Source organism: Dasypus novemcinctus, chromosome 23 (genome assembly GCF_030445035.2).
Source record: "Dasypus novemcinctus isolate mDasNov1 chromosome 23, mDasNov1.1.hap2, whole genome shotgun sequence".
Taxonomy (NCBI): Eukaryota; Metazoa; Chordata; class Mammalia; order Cingulata; family Dasypodidae; genus Dasypus; species Dasypus novemcinctus.
Window position 1 is genome coordinate 52,172,163 of NC_080695.1, and position 27,744 is coordinate 52,199,906.

Consider the following 27,744-nt stretch of genomic DNA (forward strand, 5'->3'; position numbering starts at 1 on the left):
TTGAGAATGGAAAAAATAAGTTTTATTCAAATTTAATAATTCTAGCAATATCCAAGTAGTATATGATATTAAAAATATTTACCATTTCCAATATCTTAGTGTCAGTTATAGAAATTAACTCAATATTGACACAGGGATAAACGGTTTCATTAGCAATTTATTGAATTGCACATTAGAGAAATTAAGTGTTATGGTAATTGAAAGTAGAGAATAAATCTCCATAAAATATCTTGGCTGGTTCTGGTATGCCAGCATTATTAGACTATTTAAATTATGAGAAGCTAAGAAAGGAAGTGCCTGTCAAGGTAAAAATCTTTTCTTTTAAATGACCATCTGATAATAAATTAGATTTATACAATTGATAATTGCGAAATAAATAATACCTGAGTTTTAAATGCTTCTTACTTATCCTGCCCCATGCCAGCATAAATACCTTACACACATTTTCTTCTAGACTGATGTGTCTCATACTTTAATAGGCATACAAATCCCCAGGAGATCTTGTTAAAATGAACATTCTGATTCTGGAAGTCTATTGTGGGGTCTGAAAGTCTGCGTGTCCAGCTACATGTGAAGTAGTCACTTCTGATCCTTGCACACCCTTTGAGCAGCAAGGTGACCCAATATCATATAGTGAGGACAATTTCTGGCCTAATGACTGTGGTTTTTAATAGATTCAAGATTGTAATATTTTTAAATCAAACATAAAAGATAACAAAAAAGGATCACAAAAATGTAAGCCTTGGAAAAAAAGAATGTTTTAGTTAAGTGACAGCTTTAAGTATACCAAACAAATTGGCAGTGTTTCTACTTGTCTGACAGTGACACCTTTGATATATTACAGTATAAATCAGGATACTACATTCTTGTAACTTTTAAAAGAGTATACTATATAGTTTGAGGCTCTCCTCCAGTTAATTCAAGTCCAAAAAATTCAAGCCAGTACACTGCAAAACCACTATTTAAAAATTTTTAATGGTAAACTGTCCATATAAAATTACTTGTATACTTGCTTTAAGCTATCCCATCTCCTCCTCCTCTTTCAACGAATAAATGCTGCTTTTTCTTCTGCCTCGTAGCTAAACAGTGTGTAACACCCAGTGCCCCTCCTTTTAAAAATCGAACAAAATTGTCTCCGACCAACGGACCCAATGCAAAAAGGTTGGCTTCTTTAATGCACTCATAGGTATATGCATCTATTTCCACAGGATTACCCTTACACGTGATTGGCTGGCTTGAGTTATGGCCTAGGTAACACCCTTGCTCCTTCAGAAAAGATAGATTAGGATGAGAACCTATCAGCACTACTGCTGCAGAGAGCTTAAATATTTTCTTCAATCCAGAGATACTTTGAAAAATGCATTTCATGTCCGACTTAAAGGAAAGCACATGGTGCTCAGGAAAACTGGTATAATCAGATAAAAGATTCGAGTCTACAGAATAAGACTGAGTACACATCATATGATATACTTTATGGTATTCGGGATAAAGCTTTTTGGGAAGCTGTTTGAAAATTAAGCTTGGATCAGTTACTCGTCTGCGAAATACGTGGATCACTGGGATATTATTGTCGTAAGCACACAGTACTGCATCGGCTACAGTAAGCCCAGAACCTATAATTAACACTGGATCCACTTTGCCGCGGAACTTTCCTTTACTTATAGCAGCTCCAAATTCAGGCATTGAATGAAACACAAAAGGAAAATCTTCTCCTTCAATTTCCAGTTGGGCAGGAGAATCTAATGTTCCAGTTGCCAGAGCTACATTTTCAGCAAAGAGACAGAAAGGTACATGAGAACCATCAGCTATTCGCTAATAGCCCCTGATTTCCCAATTTCTCTTGATAAATTTTGACTTCTCTATTTGTAAATGCTTTGTTGAAACATCTCTGTCTTGATCACCATTATCATCTTGATCTCTGTAGAGCCTTGACACTGAAGTTATGTAAGTATTCTCTTTGAAATTCTTCTGAAGACCCATAAGTTTGTCTTTCACTTTTATTATAAGCTTTGCCAGCTTGACAGATAAAGTTATCCTGTGGAAGAGACTTTTGTTGCAAATATAGTATGGAATGTTATTCATAAAAAAAAAATGAAAACCAAAATCTTTTAACTTGTGAATTGTCATTAAATTTTAGAACAGGAAATAAAAGATTAATATCAGTCTGTAAAATTTGTACAAGTGTTCTTTTATGAAGAGTTATTTGGAAATAGTACCCTGGTAGTTTCTTTGACTTGACTGCTTTGGCAATAAGAGTTGTTATAAAATAAATATGTTATGATTTATTGGGTAAAGCATGTGGCACTTTCAATAGTATACATATCGTATTTATACTACCAATCAACCTCTTGTGCAAATGTTTACTAATTTTTCTACTGTTGTGCAAGATGCAATGCAGTAGAATGATAAGGAGAAATATCACAAACAACAGTCTCTTTCGAAAAAAAGAGATGCAAATACACTGGGTCTAGAGGTATTGGTTACAAAAGAAAGGTGAAGAAAGTGACAAAGCAGACAGGAGAGGGAGCTGAGAGAAAGCAGTTTTGATGAAATGATTAAATATATTCAGATTATGAGTTACCTAAATAAGGGCATTTTATTTAGGTAAATACCTGAAATAAGGGCATCTTTGTTCTGCAAGTATATGTCCTAAAAGATAATAGTCTTTAAGATATAAGTATATGACAGACCTTTCCAGGTTGAATATTGAAATGCCATCGATTCAGAAATATCATGCGGTCGGTGGGGTAAATATGAATTTAGAAGAAAGAAAATGACTTCGTGTTCTCATTTCTCATTCCTGTTACTTCTCTAGGAATTATGTATGATCAGATATCTCCTATATAGCAGAACCTTAATAGATGTTGCAAAGTTAAGACATTCTTGTGATTTATTCTTTAAATTAACTACCTTTTCTAAATGTTCATCTAAATCTGATTAACATTTGCCTTTGGCTAATATTTAGGTAAAGTGTCAATCTCAGACACGTGGCCTTTTTTTTATCTGAAGAAATTATTCAATCATTAGCTTCTTTTATCTTTCCATTTAAAATACACCAGGGGAATTCAAGTTTTCTCATGAGGAAAAAAGAAAACTCAAATATAAACACACACATCTTATCAATCTGACTTACCTAAGCAGAAACAATAGGCACCAATATGACAAAATCACATTCTTTTACAGAGTGATTTTAAAAGGCTGTGTTTCATAGAGGAACTGCTTTACAGTGATAAAAATAATAAGTATAACGTTTTTCCTAACCCCTCACTTATGAGGAGCGGCATGTCTAAGGATGACTTCAGGTATCATTGCTGGGACCTTTTGGTGAGAGTACAAATGATCTGCTCTACTATCCAGTAGAAGCCTGGAGCCCATACGATAAAGCAGCTCTCACAAGTAAGAATCTTCATGGAGCATTGCTGTTGTTTTCCTCTCTTTCTTAATGCTATTATTATAGAATTGAAAATGAGAAGTATAAAAAGAATACAGTGAAAGGTGACCAGAGCTCCCCGTTCCACCTGTAGTATCCACCATTGATGGATTTTTGTACATGCAGTCTTCCAGAAAATATTGTTCCATTTTGTTTTTCTTAATATAACTTTTGGCTATCTGCATAAGAATGAAATACAGATATTTACTTTTTAATACTGCAGAGTATTCTATGATAAGGATATAACAAGTTTATTTAAACAGAGCCCCACCTACACAATAATCAATCTAGTTTTCATATGTTAATAGCAATAAATATCGAATGAAAATTCTTAAAGATGTATTTTTTATGTAAGTATGAGTTGGTCTAGAAATAGAATTGCTAAGTCAGCAAGAAGGTGCATTTTAAGTTTTAGTTTATGCTGCCAAACTGCCCTCCTAGGACTGGCACCATTTAACATCCCTCCAGCAGTGTGTTAGGATGCCCACCTCTTAGTCCAGGGACCAACATGGTGTCGTACCAGACTTCTTGTTCCATGCCCATCTGAATACATGAAAAACAGGGTCTTATTTTTGTTTCAATTTATGTTTAACATTTTGAGCATCTTTTTATGTTTATAAACCTTTTTTCTCTTTAACTTGTTATTCCTGCCCTTTCCCCAGTTTCACTCTATTTTGTAGATCTTTTCCCTACCTTCATTACACAGTAACACAAACCAAGAAACAAACAGCAGCAATAATTTGATTAAAAATGCTTTAAGGGAAGCGGACTTGGCCCAGCGGATAGGGCGTCCGTCTACCACATGGGAGGTCCATGGTTCAAACCCCAGGCCTCCTTGAGCCATGTGGAGCTGGACCATGCGCAGTGCTGATGGGCACAAGGAGTGCTGTGCCATGCAGGGATGCCCCCCCGTGTAGGGGAGCCCCATGCGCAAGGAGTGCGGCTCATAAGGAGAGCTGCCCAGCGGGAAAGAAAGTGCAGCCTGCCCAGGAATGGTGCCGCACACACGGAGACCTGATGCAGCAAGATGACGCAACAAAAAGAAACAGATTCCCATGCTGCTGACAACAGAAGTGGACAAAAAGAAGAACATGCAGCAAATGGACACAGAGAAGAGACAACTGGGGTGGGGGGTTGGGGAAAGGGAAGAGAAATAAATTTTTAAAAAATGGGAAGGGGAGAGAGAGAAAAAAAGAAAGGTCTGGCAAATTTAAAAAAAAATGCTTTGTGGCATTGCTAAATTTTCTATGACATAAAATGCACTGCTGTGAAAAGGCAGAGTTGCCTTTCCCTCTCCACCCCATGCATAAGCTCCGGTGGAGGCACAATGAAGAGGCACTTCTCCCTAAGTAGAACAAAAACTACTTGAGGGGCAAAATTTTGGGCAAATGAATCCTCCCATATTTGACTCAGTCTCCCAAATCTCAATCACACAACACCGGTTCAGGGTATCTTTTCCTGGAATAACATCGTCAGAATTTTCTCTCTCACCACACTTTTAACATGCCAATCCAATCATTCCGTTGGAATAATGTCCCATAGACAGTCTTGTCATGTCATCTGTTTGCTCTAGATGCTTTATTAGTTTCTACTGTTTGAAGCACACATTTCAGATTCTGCAGTGTGTCATTAAGAAGCTCCGTAACTGCCCTTTAGGAACCCTTTCTAGACTCTTCTACATCAATGCACACATTTTAGATTGAGCTGCTCCACTACCAAGACTTATCATCAAATTCCCCAGGTCAATGATTTTTCTCACATTATTTCTTCTGCCAAAAATAAATAATCCTCACCTATATCTCTGCGCAGATATTACTTTTCTCACCAGGAGAGTGCAAGATACCTCAGAATAAGCAAGCATTTTGACCTTTATATAAAATGCCTTGCATATTATAATCACCAAAATGTTTAATTTAATTGACCCTTTGTCCTAATACATAATGCTCTAAATTATATACTGCTTTAAAGATATTGACACTGAGAAATACTGCAATAGAAGCACCATTAGTATAGCATAGCACGTTAGCCATGTTATTACACCTCTGCGCAGGTTGGACTCTGGTCCTTGATCTTTCATCATCACTAAATCTAATTATTTGTCCAAATTGCCTTTCCACAATCATAATGAAGAAACCAATCGTGCACTTTCTTGAAGAAATTGTGAACGTTTCACTTTTATTTAAAATAACCCATTTCTTGCTGTATTTTGCGACATCTGGATAGGACATTACTAGTTACAACCTGAGTAGTAGACCAACACTTACCTTAGCACTGTTGAAACATGGGAAATATTTTTCATTTTATACGTCATTTGTGCAGTGGTTCTACAAAGCCACAGCTTAACACATACACACAAAAAGACAGTTGTATATTATTTTATAATCCATTAGAAGAAACCTATTGGAAAAGTTTATAATAAAAGATGACATGTCATACATTATGTTTGAAGTTCACCACAGATTACACCAAATCACAAGCAGCATTAAGTAAATTATCTGTAACTAAAATAACCTTAATTAAATAACTAATAACTATAACTAAAATAATAACCTCAACTAAATAACCTTAATTTTTATTTCCAGTTACCATAGAGTTCTGCTTCATACCAACAAATTAACAACTGAATAAAATGTCATCTTTCTCCATCAGATACGAAAGTAATCATAGGTAGATTAATTGAAAACTAAAAAGGTACTTCTTGTATCTTTTCAATTTAATCTTCTCAGCTGTCTTGGGGTCTAGTTCAAAATCAAGTGTGGCTATCAAGTTCATAAAAAAATCATGTTTTCCCCGTTCTGGTGTGTGTTTTGATAACTGGAATAAAACTAGGATTCATCAAGTCAATATCATAAATTCATAAAGAAATGCCAGCAATAAAGAAGTACTAAATGTGTGTTTTAGCAGAAAAAAGAAAGCACCTGGAGAACAAGCCTGAAGACGTTTCCCACTTTTCAGGACATTGACTGTACTTAAGTCTGGGGACACACTATTACCTACTTTATTTATTTATTTATTTATTTGCTTCTCTCCTCTGTATTTTGAGATACCATTTTTTTTTAACCAATTTTCTGAACAAGAGCTCTGGGCCATCAATAGAAAACACTATTGAGCTGTGTAAGGGATCCCCATTCTTATTTTCTCCATCACAGGACAGCTCAGAAAAGCTCTACTGCTGTTTATTGTCTTCTGTCTTTTTTGCCTCAGTAGAAAACACTAAAAGTACAAAAGAAATGGAAGAACAAGGCTTCCTTTTGAGATTGGAGATAATAGAGCGCTTGCTGATGTCAACTCCAGGCACTGATGAAAGTCACATTCATTCCTGCATTATGCATTTAAAAGTACCTTCTAATGTCTTCGATTTTACAGAACGGTGGGTGGTTCCCAAACAAGGGAAAGGACTAATTAGTGCATGGAACTGCTGCTGAGCACTGAATCCAGAAGCAGAAACCAAACAAAATAATTGTTACATTAGCTTCCATGGAGAAATAGGCAACCCGAAGCAATCCACAGTATCCTCTTAAACACTGTGAGGGAATGTTCCTTAGCATTCCTAAACTTCTATGAAAAAAATTTCAGAGACTTTTTATTTTATTTTATTTTATTTTAATTTATTTCTCTTCCCTTCCCTTCCCCCACTATTGTCTGCTCTTTGAGTCCGTTCGCTGTGTGTTCTTCTGTGTCCGCTTGTATTCTTGTCAGTGGGAATCCGTGTCTTTTTTTATATTATCTTGCTGTGTCAGCTCTCTGTGTGTGCGGCACCACTCCTGGGCAGGCTGCATTTTTTTTCATGTGGGGAACCTCTCCTTATGGGGCCCAATCGTTGCGCGTGGGGCTCCCCTACGTGGGGGACACCCCTTCGTGCACAGCACTCCTTGCACGCATCAGCACTGCACATGGGCCAGCTTACCACACGAGTCAGGAGGCCCTGGGTTTGAACCCTGGACCTCCCATGTGGTAGGTGGACACTATCAGTTGAGTCTAATTTGCTTCCCTCTGAGACTTTTTATACTTAAAAAACATGTAGCATCTCAGAGTATCCAGAAAAATAAAACCAAAAACATCAGGTTTCGTATGTCCATCTACATTTGTTCAGTAATTTTAGGCCATGGATTATTGGATGAGGGAGGTGAGGCAGTGCTTCACAAGGCATAAAACTGATAAAAAACAAAACAGTCATCCAGTAGGTATCTGCTTGGTACCAGAAAGATGTGGTTCGGACACTTACGGATATTGTTACTAACATGCCAAATAGAGGGGAAAAAACACGGGGGAAAGTGGCAAAATATAATAAAGTGACGAAAATACATGCAGCTTTAGAGAGAGATATAAGAAAAAGTAATGTAATGACTAGACCACAACCATTTTATTTGTTTCTGGATTTTTTTAAATCTAAATACTACATTTAAAGATTGTCAAAGACAGAGCAGCACATAGCTTAAACTGTTAGTTATGGCAAAGACTCTTATACCAAAGCTTCTTCACAAAAATAATCATATGTACTAAAGACATTAGTATGTAATGTCTTTATAAAATAAATGTTGTATCTGCCTGATTATTATTAATTATTTGCTATTATTTGATGCACAGGATTGTAGGCTCTGTGTTTACCATTTCATTGAATTTCTTGATGGTCTTTGCATTTGCTTTTAAGATTTAAATGCTTAAAATTATATTCAATGCTTAAAATTAATTCAAAGAAAAGAGAAATGAAAGTGGAAAAACGAATACAATTCAATTCAGGCTAGGCTAGTTGCTACTTACTATTTAAAAGAGAAGGTGACATTTGGATGGCACAAACATGTTTTTAAATACTAGCAGTGTGTCCAGTTTAGTCTGAACGTTTTATGCATGGAGCAAAGCATCACAATATCCATTATTTAAATGGCTTTGGCTGATGCATATATAGAGATACTAAATTGCATATTTATATATGCTTTTAACCACCTTTTATGGTAAAAGAAGAAAGAGCCATCAGAAATCTGAAGTAGTTAGCATTCAAATTTCTTTGGTCACAATTTTAGGATTTACTGTAAAATAAGATTTTAAAAACATGCAGAATATAATGAAAGCCCTTCAGAGAATAATAACAGCAACAACAACAATAACAGTAACAATAACAAAATGATGAGAGGAAGGTAAAGAAGGAGAAGGAAAAGAAGTAGCAGCAGCAAGATGGGCAGGGGGGCCGGTAACAACAGCAGCAGAACATGGGAGAAGCTAAACCTACTCTGTAAACAGAAGGAAATGTAACTTTTTTTTAACTTGTGCTATTTTCCTCAAACCTGGAATTATTTATCATTTTTTCACTGAGAACACAAAACTGAGATATGGGCCTGCCCTGGCCTTGGCACTTCAGTACACTGCTTTATACCTCACTGGGAGAGGTCCACCCTCAGGAACGAACCTCATGAACTTCCCATTTTTCCAAAACTTACCTTCCTATTAACCTACTTCTTTCTCTTATTATTACTCTGTCTCAGTTTAAGAAGGGCTGCTGTTCCTTTTCTAGTCCTTTCTTTTTACGTCTGCTTTGGTTCACATCATTCCCTCATTTTAGGACCTCCACCCATCAGAGGTTTGTGACTCTCTAGTGTCTCCAGCCTTCCTTTCCTATGGTCGTCCCTTTTTGGCTTAAAACCCATTCAATCTGGTCCAGTCTTAAAAATAAAAGTAGGCCTTCCAGTTCTGCTTCTACTCAAGCGACTGTCCCACACGTTCTCCTCCATCACATCTGCTTGCTTCCTCACCTTGCGCCTTCTGCTGTGCATGGCTAAGTATGATTGCACCCTTACTCCCATCCCCACACAACACCTTACACGTAGCACTCTCCAAGTAGTAAGGGCCGGGCGATAGTACTGAGGACTACGCAGTTGTCTGAGTCCATAATCTAATTGTGATGGCTCCTGTGGAAGTGGTTTGTGGATTAACAAACCCTCACGTGGCCGTGGCAGTGACCGGGTGTGGTGAGCGGTGAGGCCACAGACGCGGCATTTGCATCCGGTGCAGTGGGTCCGTACAGTGCGGTATGGTTCTCCCGTGACACTGCTCTTTCCTTGTCTCTGCCTCAGCGGCCTCCACCCATCTCTCAGGTCTGTAAGATGACTTCCTCAGATGGACAGCCAGATCATTCAAGTCTCCCACGTTTTCTTTCTTAGCCAGATTGCTCCTTCCGAGCCTCCGTCATAATTCGCAATAGAATTATCTGTGCATTCGTTTGATAACTACATCTTCCTCTACTCTTCAGGCCCTGGGAGGATTCAAACCTTGCTTCCTGTGCCCAGCAAGCAGCATAATGCCTGAAACACAGTGGACTCTCGATAAAGACTTACGAATGAGTGAATGAATGAATGAATGAACACAGATACAGGCTGGGATAGTTGTTTAATGCACACTTCTGAGAAGTGAGGGTTTAGTGTTCTGATTGACCTCTTCATCATCTGCACTAAGTCCCAGGGAGCTGCAGTTCTTTTTCAAACATTTAATTATAATTTAAATTTCTAAGAGCTATAGTTAGTTCTCTGTGTAGTCAGGCCCAGAACCATTTCAGCCACACACCTTTCATTCCCCCATAGAGGGGTCTCCTGAGATCCTGAAATAATCTGACCCAAGTCCTTCTGCTTGATGAGAGAATGGAGAATAAATTTTAGGAAAGAAGTTGGAAAGAAAATGTGTATGTTTTTTAAACAAGATTTGCAAATCTCATTTCCTAAAACGTTAAGAATTATAGGACTAAAACTTACAGAAATTAACATCTAAGTTTCATTATTTTATTAAAACAATTAGAAATTGCACAGTCAAAGATCAGGTGTGATATGGTTGGCCAAAAAACAGTAGGAATGTGTAATGACCTTTAATTAAAGAATGGCCATTTGATGCTAATGAAAATAGAATATGGAGAGACTTCTGTTAGAGAAAGCTAAAATATGTTTAGTGTTTCATTCTTTCGTGCTTTTAAACTAATACTTCAATTTTCTTTGTGGTCATTGACTAAAACCTTATAAATTGCTAATATTAAGTACTATTCACATTCATGATTTTCTACTCACACCACTGGCTGTGATAAAATTAAGGCAGTCTTTGTTTAATAACAAAAAGATACTAGAGTTTAGGCTATTAGACAGCTTTTAAAAAAGCAGTTTTACTGATAGCTATTAATAAAGTATACAATTTATCCAAAGTGTGCAATCAGTGGTACTTGGTATAACCACATAGTTGTGCAAGAAGAGCCCAAAATTGTAGCTATGTACGGCAGGGAAGATATAGATGAGAGGGGAGGAATTTTCTTGTTTGTTTTTTGTCTATTATTATTGTCATTGAAATGATGAAAGTGATCTACTAATGACTGATGCGGTGAGCGCACAGCTATCAGGCAGCTTCAATAAGGGTGAGTGACTGGGATTCTACCTGGACTGGCTATTCTCTAGAATGTGCTGTTTTTCCTAAGATTTCTGGACTCTGGGGATGGTCTGATGATAAATGAGACTACATAGCATTCACCAGTTATTCACCATACAGAAATGAACTAAGTTCCTACTAGTAGCCATGCTTGCCACTGAAGTGTCAATTCAGTAGCATCCATTGCAGAGAAGAAATGGCCTCAGACCTAGCAGGTAAAGGATCCAAAGTCACAGTCAAATGCCACAGTCAGAGCCGATGCGTTAGAGACGCAGGGGAACCCGGCCGTCCTCGGCATGGTGGAGTCTAGGACGAGAATGGGTAGTGGCCCACCCAGCATTCGCCTACAGGCTCAGCGTTATAAATGAACCTGACAACTTGACAAATGCGTCTCCACAATGCCTGAAAAGCCAGGTGTGGGTTGGGCACAAGGCCTTGAGTCTGGAGGCGGCCGGCTGCCGGCCCCGTGCTAGCCGCATCCCCAGGGGCTCTGCAGGCACAGGTGCATGGCCAGGCCCAGGCCTCCCCCTCTGGGCCACCTCTCGCACCTGGGGGTGCGCCTACTGACTCCCCACAGCAGTGGGCCCAGGCTTTGGGTCATTTCCTCAGGGTTGCAGGGTTCCAGGTACCCTGAGTGTGCTCTAGAGCAGGGCCTGGGCACGAGCTCTGCGTCGACAGATCTTGGCTGCCAAAAGCCTTTAAAAGGGGGGCAGGGCTGGAGAAAAGCCAGGCAGGGACCCTCCCTATGACTGCCAGGTCCAAGACGAATGACGTCAGGTGACGCTAAAGGAGCCGCTGGGGTGAGATTGCACACACTCTGGGCTGCCAGCGTTGTTCCTGTAAAGACAGGAGCCACCTGCCCGGGCAGCCACCTGCCTGTGCATCGCCCAGCCCTGTCACTTCTCACCTCGCGGCCAGTCGTTCCAAACAGCACAAGTCACATTCACCAGCTTTACACAGAATCAGTATCAGCGCGACTCATTTCATATAGTTCTCAATTTTTAGGAATTACTCCACATAAATGGTCTCAATGAAAACCTTACCCGAGATTCTCATTTTAAACTTTTTCCATTAGTTAGTTACATGGGGAATTACTGGCTAGTAAACAAATGCAGCTGATTATTCATATTCTTTACACTATCCGTGCTGTATTGGCTTCTTCCTAAATTATAGGGCATCACATGACTCTAACCGTTTTTCAGTTACAGGAACTCATTGTCCTGAAACTTTAAGCTTGGCAAAGCTGGTTTCTGGCTAATGGATGGGATGCCATGAAGTTTGCTGTCATTTAGATAAGAAATAGGAGGAATTTGACGGAATGAGTCCTGCTCCTGTGGCAGTGGTTACACCCAATGCCGCATCAGTGCAGAACGACATTATTCTGCTGAAAGCCACCAGAACTGGCTCGGACTTCCATTCCCTTCATTTGCGTTCACTGTGCAAAGTTGGACTCAAAAGCCAGAGTAACTTCCTTACCAATTTTATGCAAATTCATGATTAATTTTAATGTTTTGCTGCTGTCTTTTCTGCTGCTTCAATCCTTGCTCTCCCCACCACATCCTCTGCTTTTTGGAAGAGATTCGGTGACCACAGTAATAGCATAATCACGACTTTTCTATGTGGTAGAGCGTATTGGTTAAGAATATAAGGCCATGGGAAGCAGGCTTGGCCCAGTGGTTAGGGTGTCCGCCTACCACATGGGAGGTCTGTGGTTCAAACCCCGGGCCTCCTTGACCGGTGTGGAGCTGGCCCACATGCAGTGCTGATGCGCGCAAGGAGTGCTGTGCCACGCAGGGGTGTCCCCGGCATAGGGGAGACCCACGTGCAAGGAGTGTGCCCCGTAAGGCGAGCCGCCCAGCGTGAAAGAAAGTGCAGCCTGCCCAGGAATGGTGCCGCACACATGGAGAGCTGACACAGCAAGATGACGCAACAAAAAGAAACACAGATTCCCCGTGCTGCTGACAAAAATACAAGCAGGCACAAAAGAACACACAGCGAATGAATACAGAGAACAGACAACTGGGATGGGAGGGGGGAGGGAAGATAAATAAATAAATAATTTGAAAAATTGAAAAAAAAAAAGAACAGTAAGGCCCGAGCCTGGATTCAAATCTCAATGCTTCCACTTGAACAAGTTCTGTTCTCTGTGCCTCATTTGTGATGATCTCAACTAGTAAATCGAATGTGGCTTACACAATTAACCTTTCTTTATCAACTGACTTAGATTTATGTGTATAGCTACCTCAGCTGGGTGGAGAGGTAACAGACGAGTAAGTGCCTAAGGTAGTAGATTTTCACGAAATGACCCCAAACCTTTCGAATGATTACTTAAATGAACATCCTCTTGTGTTCACTCTGATTCCTTTGTGAGCCATTTACTCCACCAGTAGAGCAAAAGCTATTCATCACCACAACCTGAAAAGCTACATGAAATATATTTTTTAAAAATTCTCCAGGTAAATAAGCAACAGAGAGAGAGAAGATGCAAATTACAGTAATGTTTTTCTTCAGGTCTCAGTATGTATCCTTCCAATCTTCATAGACCCCTGTGATATCTACCGTCACTCTAAGTAACACTGATAGAGAAAGGCCAAAAATCAAAGAATTTGCATCTTTATTTTGTCACAGCCCTACCTGACTTGGATCATCTCTTTTTTCCATGTCCATTTTAAAAAGAAAAGAATAAAACCTTGCTTGTTCTATTTCTTAGTTTTTTCCCCAAAAGTGGACACTGTTTTAAATCTAGGAGATGGTGAGAATATTATGCAATGAATTAGTTTCTGTGATAACTATTTTTTGTTGTATAGCAGAGTAAAGGGTCGTTAATTTAAAACTTGTAAATTGGAAATCTGAGGCCCACTGTGGTAGAGCTGGTAGAAAAACATTCTCTCAGAGCATGATTACCTCCAAAATGATTGAGTATGAAGAATTACTGCCAAACAAAACAATCATCTCTCTCAGATGAGATGCACTGACTGACACTCCATACAAAGAGAAGTAGAAAATGAGAACAGGAGAAGAATATGCACTTTGGAAAGTATGATTGGAAAGACTAATGCAATTTATGGATTTTTAAATGATTACTAGAGTATAGAAGAAAGATGTTGAAAAATAAATTTATAATAGGTTTATCATTTGAATTATATGAACTTTTAAATTTTAATTTGGTGGAGGGCATCATATTCCTTATTTAGATTAGCATAACTATACCTATCTGTAAGAAGAAAAGAGCTCTCCTATATCAGGGTTATTATTTCAAATAGAAAACGTTGAAGAATAAGAATGTTGTACCTTAAAGAGATAACTCTTTTTAAACTTGAAGGAATAAATTCAAATGTCTATACAAGGATACATTTTTGGGTTAAGATACTTAGGTTTTTCTGGTAAAAAACAGACTCTCTTGAATGGTAAACCAATACATTTCTAAGTGTTGGGCACATAACTATTATTAGCACTTACCATATCCTTAGCAGTTTATGAATTACACCAGTTTCTTAAAGTTTAAAAACTTTCACTTATTCCACAAGAAATAATCATGGAATAAAAATGAATATTTACATTTATTTAACAATGATTTTTCCATGTAATATGCTCATTACAACATATTTTAAGTTGCAGTTTTTTCCCTGAAATGAAACTCAGTGTGTAATTACTTGCATCATATATGTGTATGTCAAAATCCTATATATACATGGGTACCTACTGATACCATACATGTATATATACATGCATGTGATCATGTAAATGTATTCGTGTCATGCGTTTATGTATATATGGATATTAATATCATTCTTGAGTATCACATCAAAGCTCAAGTTCAGAAAAGCTTCATTTAACATAGCCAAAGTAATTGTAGGAGGACGGTGTGAAGGCGATCTCTAAAAATATAACAAAAAAAATAATTTACTAACTTTATGTTAGTGGAAGCTGTTTCAAGAGGCTTGCATACTTTTGTCCTGCATCATACCTTTCTTACCAACTACAAACCAGATCTCTTTTTTATAATGTATTTGGAAAAAAGGCATTGTCTATAGTAAGTACAATTTCCTTTAACATAATGTAATGACATTCTTGTAGCTTGTCTCAATGGGAAACAGACACTTAACTGAATCATTAATGTCATCCAGAATTTTCTCCTTTTTGAACTTGCTTAATTTTCAGTATCTATAAAGACAGCAATCCTTGGTGCTGTATATGAAAGTATGGCATTCATTTGGAATATGCCATGTATTATTCATCGTCTTTCCTGTGGTGATTTCATTTAGCATTCCAAAAGTCACCAAGGGGAGTTCCTTTTCTAGGAACAAGTCTGGCTTATTTTTGTAAATTTATTTTACTTCAACAGTAGGTATTGATTACCTACTGTGTCGAGAGCATTGTACTGTGTATTGAGAGGCAGCCATTAAAAAGGAAGCAAAATATTTGCTCTGAGAATCACTTACTTATGATCTAATGAAGGAGAGAAAGAAAACTTTACACAAATGATTAGGTATCAGTCAATTCATCCTTTTGCTCATTCATTTATTCATGTAAGTTATTGACATGTCTTATGTGTACCAACCTTTGTGGGTGTTTCGTTTAGGCATTGGAGTTTATATAAATACATAAAGTGTTTATGCCCCACAAAACTCACAGTAGCCAGGCAACCCATGATATAAGTACCCCTAGAATAATAAGGGAGTGCTAAGGAAGGGGACAATATGTTATTGTAAGGAAGCTTAGGGAAGCAGAATGGAAAAACTGCCTGCTGATTGTGGTCTTGAAGGGCGGGTTCAATTTTCACTATTGGAGATGGGAGAAAACATAATTTAGTAGAGAAAATACCATGAACAGCATTTAACAAGAGCAGTTAAGGCAATTTTGAAATTGCAAATAGTAGTTTAACCTGGCAGAACAAAGTTGTGATACCGAGGAGGCGGTCAACACCAGTGATGTTTGGATATATAGTAGTATATGTGCAATATGAGTGGGTAAGGTTTGTTGGGAAAAATGGGTGAAAAACTTTGAAAACAGTTATTAGAAGTTTTAATTTAGTTAAAGAGCTAACAGATTGCCAAAAGTTTCTGGAGGAGTAGTTAATAATGTGGTCAAGTTCTCACCTGTGGAACATGTAAAATGGCTGCATTTTAGATCAGTTGAATTGGATGAAGACAGAGAGTTTTGATACATGAGATAGACATACTTTGATTTTACAACGAATGTTCCTAAGTCGTGTTGATTCTATTTCCTGTGTAAATCTCATCTTATACTTTTCCCCTCAATCTACCCTTAATACTATCACCAGAGAGACTTTGATTCTTAAATATGAATTTCTTATATACCACAGCTATAGCATGATACCCAGCTACAAGTTAAACCTCTTAAAAGTTGCACTCAATGAAATGGTGGAATCCTGTGGCTGGACAAAACACCTATGTCATCAGCCTGATGCACTCAAAGACCAATCTTGAGACATCAGGATTTCAAAGAGAGACAGTCTTTATTGCATTGCACAAGGCATGAGAATAGGAGAAAATTCTCAGATCTATTCTCTCGCAATGGGAAAAACTTTGGACGTTTCTGAAAATCAAACAAAGGAGTGTGGAGATAGCGACCTTGGGATGCTAGGGGATATTGATTGATTTGTTTAATTGGAAGTGTGTAAGCACAGGCCCTGGAGGCATCAGGTTACAGGTTACAAACTGGGTTATAAATTGCTTAATTAACATCCATTAGGAACTGACAAAGTCCAGCTAGGTACTATATTAAATTGTAAATAGTTCATTCCTCCTAAGGTAATGGTGAACTAAACAAAGCCTGGCTGGGGTAGTAATACATAAAGTTGAAAATAGTTCAATCCACATAAACTAGAGTGAATTATAAATACCTAATTAACATGACTAAGGTAAAGCAGGCCACCATGGAACTGTTAGGGATTGACAAAATCTATGCATGGTAAGATCGGGGAATACAGTGGGGGCTAGCTGTGAGTTAAAGAGACTAGCACTTACAAAACATAGTATTAGAATAAAATAAATACATTTCCGATACTTGTTTCTAGCCACTTTAAAACTAACATACGTCAAGGCCATGATTGCAATGAGTGAATCATTCTACTAAAAGTACGAAAACACTCATATAATAATTAATTCAGTGATTCTGTTATTAGTTAATTCTCAACACTTGGTTTGGATCCCATCTTCTGAGCGTGACATACAAGGCACTCCATCTTCTTTTAGGCATAATTTCCACGGTGTCTCCTACCTCCAATTCAGCCATTGACAAATACAGAAAGTGATCTTTCTACTTGTAAATCAAAATTTTTTAGAAAACTTTTGATTTTGGCTTAAGATAATATACAGAAAGTGAGGAGAGAGCTGGGAAAACATCTCCTTCAGAGGTACTCCTAAATGTTGTCTTCATTTTTAAAGAGCCTCTTCCTAAAGTCTCCAATGAACTAATTCTTTGTTTATAGGCTGAATTTGAGTCCAATCTATGTTCAGAGGGACAAATCAGAGATAACCTCTCAAAGACCATATTTAACATGTACATCTTTTCTAAGACCTTCTGGTTTCCTTTTGTAGTTTGAGGTCTTTTAAGTCAACCTCAGGATCCTTCCAAGCTACCTTTCCTTCTTTTTTTTTTTAATTCCAACTAACATATGAACTAATTGATCCAGCTGTGGAAAAACCAAGAGGGTCTGGCAACACTGAGTCAAACTGGTCTGTGCAGCTTGTGTCCTGTTCCCTCACCCTAACAATTGCCTGTCCATTCACAGTTCTAGCAATCTTTTCGTTCCTTGGGGATGGATGCATGGATGGAAAGGTGATCTCTCCCAGAACCAGATTTTCATGGACAAAGCAAGACACATCTGTGGAAAATCCTCCTAAGGTCTTGATGTGGGATCTAAATTAGCTGAGTTTGATCAAGTCGCTGCTGCAGGAGATCTTCTGAACACACAGGCCCTTTAGAGCTGGCTCAAGGACAACTTTATAGGGGCCTGAGCATGTCCTGTTCTCAGTGAACTTCTTAAAGATTCGTAAAGATAAAAAAAGCAGAGACAAATAGGAGTTTGTAGTAACAAAGTATATTTCTCCCTAGGAGAAAAGCTTTGAAAAATAGTCTGATAATTGAAGTATTCCTAAAAAGATTTCTTCATTCTTTATAGCATTTTGGAAGGTGGGAAAAAGAAGTAGAGCTCAAATCAATACAGCATCATCGTAGTCAGACCCCACAAGTGGAATGCTCACGGGGTGGCATTTTCCTGGATGTTTCCTAGGAAGCTAAAAGAGGGACTGATCTCTTTCTCTCAGAAGGGGTCTAGGACTCAGATGAGGGTAAACTGCAGTGTCCATTGTTTAGATAAATACTCAGGAATTTCCTGAGAAAAATAGTTACCTGTAAGTTCACCTTCCTGGGTTAAACTTTTTCAGAATAGTTGCCATGTTAATGATAACGTAAACCAGTGATTCCAAAACATCGCTTTATGTTGCAGTCACCAGAAGGCTTATATTAAAACACATATTGATGAGTCCCATTCCCAGAAGTCAGTATATCTGGTCCAGGGTCCTAGAATCTGTATCTTAACAAGTTCCCAGGTGATAGTGATGTTGTTGATCTGCTCCCCCTTCCTTGAGAACCACTAACTCAAGCAGTCCCACTCACTAATCCTATTAAACTGTGCGGCTAGAGATGGTTTAAGAGGCCTAAAAATAAGTATGCGTGCCAAGAAAACTGTTTTAACACAGCTCTGTCTAATATTTGTCAGTTTATACTCTTGAAGATGTTTTTTACTTAAGAGAGAGTATTGGAATTTTTCTGTTTTGCGTAACTAATTCTACTATATGCCAATTTTATATCATTCCTCTCAATAGGCAAGGCATTTCTTTAATTACTATCAACATCAATTGCAGAGTGCAGTTTATTCTGATTTCCAAGAGATGTTTTATATTGTGAAACTAGATCAATCAATAGTGTTAAAATATCCTCATCGAGGAGATAGGTGCAGTGGCGCCTGCTCACGATATTATACTCGGTACAGGTTTTATCAATAAGTGCTACCTCCTGCCACTTCCATTTTCTTATTCTCCTTCAATTTCTCATTTTCTCATAAGTTCTGTGGTGCACATTTCAATGCTTGCCACATCCCAGCTTTTGCAAATCAGACGCATTATCATTTTCTAAAAAAGACCTGCCCCTAGTTAGCTGCAGACTTTTTCAGCTCCTGGACCTTAATGCAAGCTTCCCCTGAGCACTGGCCATTCTTGCCTATTGTTAGAGGAGGAGAAGTCCTGCCCTGTTTTCTTTCAAAGGCACTGTCAGGCAGGGAAGCTATTTTGCCCCCAGGCTCTCTGTTCCTTCCTGCTGATCAGCCTGGCTCCAGTGAAAGTTGCCTTTGGGTTGTCTCCTTCAGTTTAGGGCTTTGGTGCCTCAGGTTTTTCCTTTTCCGTTTCTATGCTAGGTTTTAAAAGTCTGGCTTTTAAACACTTTCTCTTTTTAATATCTTCCTTTTATCATGCTCTGGTAATATGAATGTGGACTGGTATTTCATTGATCTGATGCTCCCTCTTAAGACTGCCAATGCTCTTCTTATTTATTTTTTAATATTACACTTTATTTCAAAATTTAAACATTCAGTGGTCAGCTGTGTCACTGTGATCAAGCATCTCACTAAGTACATGTTTCCTATGAGAGGAAATAATTTGCACACCTGCACCATCATATCCAGTCAAGTTGTTGGGAATAAATGAAAGAAATGTACCTATTTTTGCTTAAGCAGAAGCAGGTGTTTTGGAAAGCACTCACAGAATCTCGGAAAGAACAGGAAGCTGAGAGCCATGCTGTGGAAACCAAGGAAAGGGAGGTCAAAGGAGGCGCGGGAAACCAGGCGGTTGTAAACACAGCCCAGGCCACGGCAGGAGAGCAGCTCGTCAGGGTCACCGGGGCAGCTTCAGGCACCCATGCCACCACCGGCACTGCTGCCAGTGGATGCTGCTTGCCGTCACCATGTCACCATTACCTTGAAATGAGTGCTAAACACACCTCCGTGTGAGTCACTGCAACAGGTTCAAGGGCCCAGCCAGGATTTGAGATTGGCTGAACTAAGCCCCTCCCACCAGGTCCAGCCTTCCAAATTCAAGACGTTCTGACCTCATTGGCTTGCAGAATCGGAGAGGTCATCTGGGGTCATCACGCTCACAGAGTGGCTATCCCGATAATGGGAAGTGATTCAGATGTTGTGTCAAACAGGACACTAGACAATGGAAGGTATTTACAAGATCATTGCCTTATATATAAAAATAATGCCCTGTATGTGCTTTGGCAAGTTCCCATTTTTGAATTTAGCTTTTCATTCAGTAGGAATGAACACTTTTTCCCCTTCCTGACACCATTTTTCTCTTAATTCTCAAGTCTCCTGGAATAGAAGTTAAGTTATGGACACTACCTGTAGGCCAAGTTTCAGCTTAGCCCTAAAGAGACAAGTATGAGCAGTACAATTTCATCTGGTCACAGCGAATTTAAATGATGCTGTCTCTTGGGATAAATGGTAGTGTTGCTTTGAAATGCCTGGAGAATTCCACACTTTTCTGTCTGCTCTTAGGTGGCTGTCTGTGAGCCTGGTCTATCCTGTAGATTCTCTGTAAGTGTCGTTTCTCTCTTCCTCCACTTCCTTGGCTTTCATATGTTTCTGAGCTATGTCCATCCCAAGGTCCACATATTACCGACAGAATGCTGGCTTAGGTGTTTTCACAAACATGTTAAAATGTTGACCATATGAAATACTATCATTTGCTTATTTCAGTCAGAAAGATTGTGATTCTTTATGACCCTTCCTAAGTATGTTTTTGAGGACAAGAGGACAGTATGTCTAGGAGAGAAAAGAAAAAACATGGTTGCAATCATGAGCCTGTCTAGGTGATTAAAGGCCACCCAGAGGATGGGTTGATTTGATTATATATTTTATTGAACATATTCTTTAAATAAAACTTTTAATTAGGTTCCTTTTCTTCATCCAGTGAACATGTGAGTGCCTGTTATGTACCAAGCCCTATTCTCAATACCAAGAATAAAATATTGAGCAAAGAAGAAGGAAAAAGGCCCCTCTACCAGAGCTCACACATTGCTTAGGACTGCCAGATATATGCGTGACAAATAAGAATACATATAAAGTGTATTTGTGTGCTTATAAATGCTGAGGAGGTAAATAAGTATGGAAGGGAGTTGGCAGAATTGAGTGGGGTAGAGCAGATGATTAGAGTTGTAGATGAGTGTCCAGGGGAGGTGACATTTAAGACAACAGGAACAAACCACGTGGATATAGTAGCACCATTCCCGCAGGAGAAGCAACGTGTGAAAGATCAGAGGCAAGAACCTTCCTAGTTTTTCCTAGGAAGATAAAGGATGCAGGTTTGGTTGAAGAAGAGTGAAGGTTTAGGGGGAGTTTAGAGGAGGAAATCAGAAAGAAAACTTGGAGGCCATTGATAAAACTTTGGGTTTTACTCAGAGCAAGATGGGAAACCCCAGGGGTTTTGAATAAATAAGATTTGTTTGCTGACATCTTAACAGCACAACTCTTGTACTAGGTGGAGCATAGATGATAAGGGAATAGACAGGCGCAGGAAGCTGCAGGGTATTTAGAAGGCGACTGCAGTAATTCATGTACTAGACAAAGCTATGTGCTGTGGCTGCATAACAAAGTTATCCCCCAAACTAGCTGCTTCAACCACAAAAAATTACTTTCTCCCAGCTTTAGAGAGGTGGAAACTGAAACTTGGAGAGCTATATGGCTTGACCACACACACATACGAAGTGATATGTTAGAGTTTAGTTTCAGAGCTCTTTGCTTCTAAAGACCCAACTCCTTCCATTGCACAGCTCTGCATTCTTAGCATCTTCTCTAAACAGACTGATCTTTCCACAGCCCTCACCGGTCTGCTGAGTGTCCATCTCTGCTTCTCCCAGTTGGCCAGCTACGCTTTTCTGCCTAAATGCTCTCTTCATTGTCATTAATCAAAGACTGGCATTCTTCCAATCAACTGAGCAGGAAGGAAAGCAAAATAGAAGAATGGGCCAGGTGCCACAGAGCTGAGAGAGAATGAGCGGCAGACCCTTTAGACGCTGCTAAGGGATGAGGATTGAGTGGAGACTGGGGAGAAGGGACACGTGATGGCTGATCGGGTATTTTGGGTTTTTTTGAAATCTTATTTAGGAATACAGTCAATTATTTTGTTCCTTTTCCATTTGCCCATGATGATTCATTAATGAAATTGCAGCAAACTTTCCTTCGAGTGTCTGAAGAGATAAAATGCATTTTGCAGTATATGATTTTTAAAGATAAAATAAGATATTGCCTCCTAGTCTTCCATTTTCCCATCCATTTGCTGTCGCTATCTTGTTTTAATTATCCTTTATTATCTTTAAACTTTTCAAAGCACTTCATTATGTATTATCTCACTCGATACTCATGAAAATTATTCAGGTGAGAAAGCTGGGGCACAGGAGTATAAAACGGACACATCAATGTAAAGGGACAGGGCCTGGCACCTTGTTAATTTCTCTTAACCTTGCAATATATTGATTAATTCTCATCATAAGGTTTTAGAATTTATCGTCGTGACACTGAAGATAAAGAGAAATGTTTTTAAGACGTACTCTTACTTCCTATATCTTCTCCCATCCTCTATTTTCCCACTTGCTCATTTAGTCCCCAACTCCAAGAATTTATTCTAGGATTTCTCCATCCCATTAAATTATTTTTTTCTTGATATGCTGCGAGAGTCACAAACTAAAAATATTGGGGCGGGCTTAGCAATAAGCTAAAATAAATGTTAAAATCCAGAGACCAGGTGTAGTGATAGGAAGTGGTGGGGTGTGTGGTGACCTTGAGCAGATATTTCCTGCCAAAGTTTTTTTTTTCTGGTTCACTGACTTAGCCAACATAAATATATCTTTTTAGTGTTTCATACCTTTTCATGGATGCCGAGCTTATCTGCCCATTCCCCCAATTTCCGTAGGATATACAAGTTTGCGCTTTCTATTGATTTGGATTTTCTCTACTTTAAAAGAGTGAAGAGTACTAATGGGATGAGGGCCGGGGCATACCTTTTAAGTACTTTCCCTTCACAAGTATTTTATAATGCTGTGTTCAGTTAGCAAGGTGCTTCCACTGTGTTTGCCCATGTGTTATTACCTCCAGTTTACCAAAACCAAAGCAAGCAAGCAAACAAAACAAAACAGAAAAATAATAAGTAATAGATTCTGCTTATCTATTTAGTCCATCCTGGCTAAAGTGGAGAATTAAAACTAACCGTCTGGAGAAAGGTTTCCTCCTCCATCTTCCTTCCTTCCTTCCTTCCTTCCTTCCTTCCTTCCTTCCTCCCTCCCTCCCTCCCTCCCTCCCTCCCTCCCTCCTTCCCATCCATACTCTTTTATTTCAGAAATATAGCATTTACAGTGGTCATTTTGAGCTAAGTAGTTGGGCAGGGTAGCCTCTTAATTTGAGAGCATGTATCTAGGAAGAGTGGTAGGATTCTTTTTATTAGACTAGGGGGTAGGCCCTGTTAATGAATTTTTTCTTAGGTGTCCTGGTCTCCAGTGCCATAGAAACTAGGTGTAGACTATTATTTTCAAACAGCAGGGACCATTGCAGTAGACAGGGAGACTTCATGGTTCCTTTTTGATGGTCAGTGCCCCCCAGTGGAGATTGCCTCTTCAGTGCCTGCTGTCAGCATGAAAACATAGAGTTAAATTTAATGTAATTTATTCCAGGCATTTGAGTGTTCCAGCAGCTGAATGTACACAGGATATGATAAATAATTATGTTTAGTCAAGTATGGGTCCAAATGACCAGTAGGTTTTCTACTCTGAGAACATCAACAGAACCCTTTCAGCCCACTCAGAATTACCCTGTGGAATTCACACACTTTTCACATTCTCATTAGAAGCATTAGAAGAGCACTGCCAAATAGTATTGACTTTCCTGTATCATCCTATTTACATTTTGTGCCCTGAGTTTCCAGTCTCTCTATTAATATTTCTATTAATATCCCTATACTGTTTTATCTCCTCTCATTAATAATAATGTCTTCTGTATCAGTTTCCATGTGCTTATTTTCTTTTCTCATTAAAGAAAGTCTACATATCCCCCGGCTTTCTTTTGTGCATACATGATATATCAAGTTTGCAGCTTATTTCCATACCACAACTAGTTATGTGGATGCAACCTGAGATTATGAAATATGCTCATAAATCCAACTAAATAAAAAAATCAGTGGCTTATAAAATATGAAACTCACAAATATAATTCAAATGCAATTTCATAGGAAGAGATATGTTTATATATATTGTCCATATACTGATTTGAATTTCCATTAAAATAATGAAAGTTAACATTAAAACAGTCTACTCTTTTGGTTATTTTAAAGTTGGTTAAATTCAGAAAGAGATTGATTTGAAATCTTCAGTAAATATGGATATGTGCAGACCTGTAGATATGTTTTTTGTTAGGACAAAAAGACTTTTATTAACAAGAGCATCAGTGACAATAACAAATCAAATACTAGATTATAACAGCTGAAAACCACAATACAGTGGGGGTTTTTCCCAAGAAAAATAAAGCAAATAGAAATCTTTTAGATAAGAAATGTGTACTATATTATATGCATATATATGCATAGAACATATATGTGAGAAAGTTCACTTTAAAAAAATCCATATTTATGAAGGAAATACAAAGTCCTCGAGTTACAGAACTGAAAAACAAATGCCTCTCTAACTATCTTGGTTGGAAACATGGTCATGTTCTGCCTAATGATGAACTGCCTTATAACCAGGTTGATCCTTGATATTAAGATGATGTAGGGATAGAAGACTTCACTGGTCACTGACAGGAAGGAAAACAATGAGCTTAGATACATACAATGATGTTTTTTCACTATAGAGATACAATACTAGAAATTTACTCATAGACCTAAAAGGAAGAAAACCAGCTCAAAGAATGCATTGTTTTCCATTAATTGGATTAGAATATTGGTGTGTTTGTTGTTAAAGATATATAACCAGAATAAACCTGGAACTTTTTGTTCTTACATAAGACCTACCTCCAGATAGTTTTCTATTTAAAAGAACAGACATTTGACTAAAAAGTTCTGTAAAATGCTCTGTCATCAGTGAAGACTTTAAAAGGAGGCAAAGGAAGTGGATTATCACTGAGTGCACATCACAGTGTCCTCAAAGTGCTCTGCTTTACCTTGGTGATACGGCTGCTGCTCTCACTCTGATTCTGATTGCGTTTCCAAATGGCGAACTGTCACCCCTCTTATTTTCCTTCTTCCCCACTGTCATCTGCCACACTACACCTTCCAAATGATTCAAATCAGGGATCTTCTAATTAATCGCTCGCCCATTCCCCTCACCTGCTCAGCAAAGCCTGTGATCAGGAAGGTGGCAGCCATAAATGCCTCTCTGATGGCAGGGAGGCAGCTGGATCCACCAGGGGTCTTTAGAGAACATATGCGTGTGCTATAGGAATTGGCCGGTGCACCCATGGGGGTTGGCAAGTTTAAATTCTGTAAGGCCAGGCTGCAAGCTGGAAACTTCAAGAAAGGCAATTCTGGAATCTGGCACCTCTGACTTCTGTAGGGCAGGCTGCAGGCTGGAGACTGTGATGAAGATGAAGTTGTCTTTCCTAGGAGAAGCTATCTGGCTGAAGAAAAGGCAGAAATTCTTCTTTCTGAAAACTACTGAAATACTCAATTCTCACTTTAAGACCTGCAACTGATTGAATGAGAAGATTCCCCTCATTGCTGAAGATACTCCCCTTTACTGATTGCGGCTGTCATCAGCTGTATGTACAAACAACTCACTAAAGATTTAAATCCATCTACAAAATACCCTCACAGTAGTAACCAGTGCCTGCTGGACCAAACAACTGGACAACATAGCCTAGCCAAGTTGACACATGAAAGTAGCCAACACAATGAAGGAAAGGCTATAGATAGCTGCATTTTTGTCCCTGATTATCAATTGCATATGAAACTTATTTTCATTCTTTCAAGAAAAGCGTTCATTAAAAGTGCCTTTGTGAATATGGCAGCAATGGGGGAAGGAAGTATTAGGGAACCCATTTAGCAGTCATGGAAGAAAGAGGCAGGGATGTTTTGTACCAGGTACCAGAAGAACTATGCATGAAAAGAAACTTACATAACAACCTGTATTTAACTCTCTACATACGATTCTCAAAAAGTTGTCTACCAGAAAGTATTGGGAGTAACATATGATATTGCAATGCCAGGAACTGTCTAGGAGTGATAATGGCTATTTATTGATTAGCTACTATGTACAATTTTTTTTTGCAAAGGTAAATAACCTGTGTTAGGGAGCACTGTTTTTTCTACCTGTCTCCAATTTTAAAAAGCCGAGGCCAGAAACACTAATTGGCCAAAATTATGCTGCTTAAGAGCATGAAAGCTGAGATCCAGAGCCAGGGAGATGAGCTCTCGTGCCCATGTCCTCATCACTGGATAATCGTTCTCTTATTCTTAGGACCCCTGCAGTGGATCAAGTGAGCTATAACGAGAGCAAATTGGGCCAGTGAAAGTTACCAACTGAAATTAGGTAGAAATTTTAAAAATTAGAATGCCAGCCATAGATCACATGGCCTACTTTCAAACCTTGGTCCCATCTCATCTCTGTTACCTGTGTGGTGTCTACTCACTATACAAGACAGATAACCTCTAGAGCCATTTTCTGAGTATTCTCTTTATTAAAAGCAAAATTACTTCTTATTTTCACACCCCTGGCATTGTGAATATCACATTGAAAACAGCAACAACAAAAGCGCTCTTTGATGTCATTTGATTTGTCAACAAGTTTTAAAAACAAATAGGCCAGCATTGTCTGCAGGACATCACAGATTTTGTGTGGGCAACAGAAGATCCAGGAACCAACCCTCTCCTGGAATCTCTACGCCTGCATGGTCCACCATAGCAGCCACCAGTCACATGTGGCTCTTGAGCAATTGAAATGTGACTACTCAGAGTTGAGATGAGCTGAAAATGTAAAATACACATCTGATATCAATGACAATGTGAAAAAAGAGAATGTTAGATGCCACATTAACATTGGTTACTTAGGAAATAATATTTTGGATATATTGGTTTAAATCAAATATATTATAAAAATAAATTTCAGTGGGTGGTTTCTTTTTGCTATTTTAATGTGGCTCCTAGAAAATGTTAAACTGGGTATGTGGCTCTCAATTGTTGCTCACGTTATAGTTTCATTGGATGGTGTTGCTTTAGAGCCCATCCAATAAAAATATCATAAATGGAGAAAGTAGCTTATCCTGGCAACATGTTGCAGTGTATACACATGAGCATTACTAAATAGATGAAAAATTTTTTTTTCTTTTACATTCTTGACTGACACATTGTATAATTAGTTGTGCATGTGTGTGGGGGGGGGGGTATTGTTACTGCCCCTCGCTGATTGACCCATTTAATTAGGACACATTGACTAGTGCTGAATACCGCTCCATATACTCTCAGAAGTACTGAAAGTAGGAATACGAACAGGCATCTGCACACCAATGTTCATAGCGGCATTATTCACGTTTGCCAAAAGATGGAAACAACTCAGGTGTCCATCAACCGATGAATGGATGAACAAAAGGTGGTGTATACCCACGACACAGAATACTATGTCGCTGTAAGAACTGAAGTCGTGTTGCATGTCACAACATGGATGCAACTTGAGGATATTATATTGAGTGAAGCAAACCAGACACAAAAGGACAAATACTCTGTAATCTCACTAATAGGAAGTAAATATAATGAGCAGAGTAACAGAGTTAATAGCTAGCAGTCTGGTCACCAGAAGGTAGAATGAGGAGAGAATGGGGAAGCTGAGGCTTAATTTGTGCAGAATTGGTAATAAGTTTG

The 27,744-nt window shown here is 38.6% G+C and overlaps 1 protein-coding gene across 1 annotated transcript; it reads right to left on the minus strand.

Annotated features, from left to right (window-relative positions):
• Nucleotides 1-27,400, minus strand: LOC131275551 (oxidative stress-induced growth inhibitor 2-like). The gene is given in 4 exon segments (XM_058286227.1): nt 1-2,035; nt 3,488-3,609; nt 25,219-25,391; nt 27,334-27,400. Coding segments are annotated over 4 exon segments (1,383 nt in total). The 3' UTR covers nt 1-1,014.
• Nucleotides 27,401-27,744: the final 344 nt, after the last annotated feature.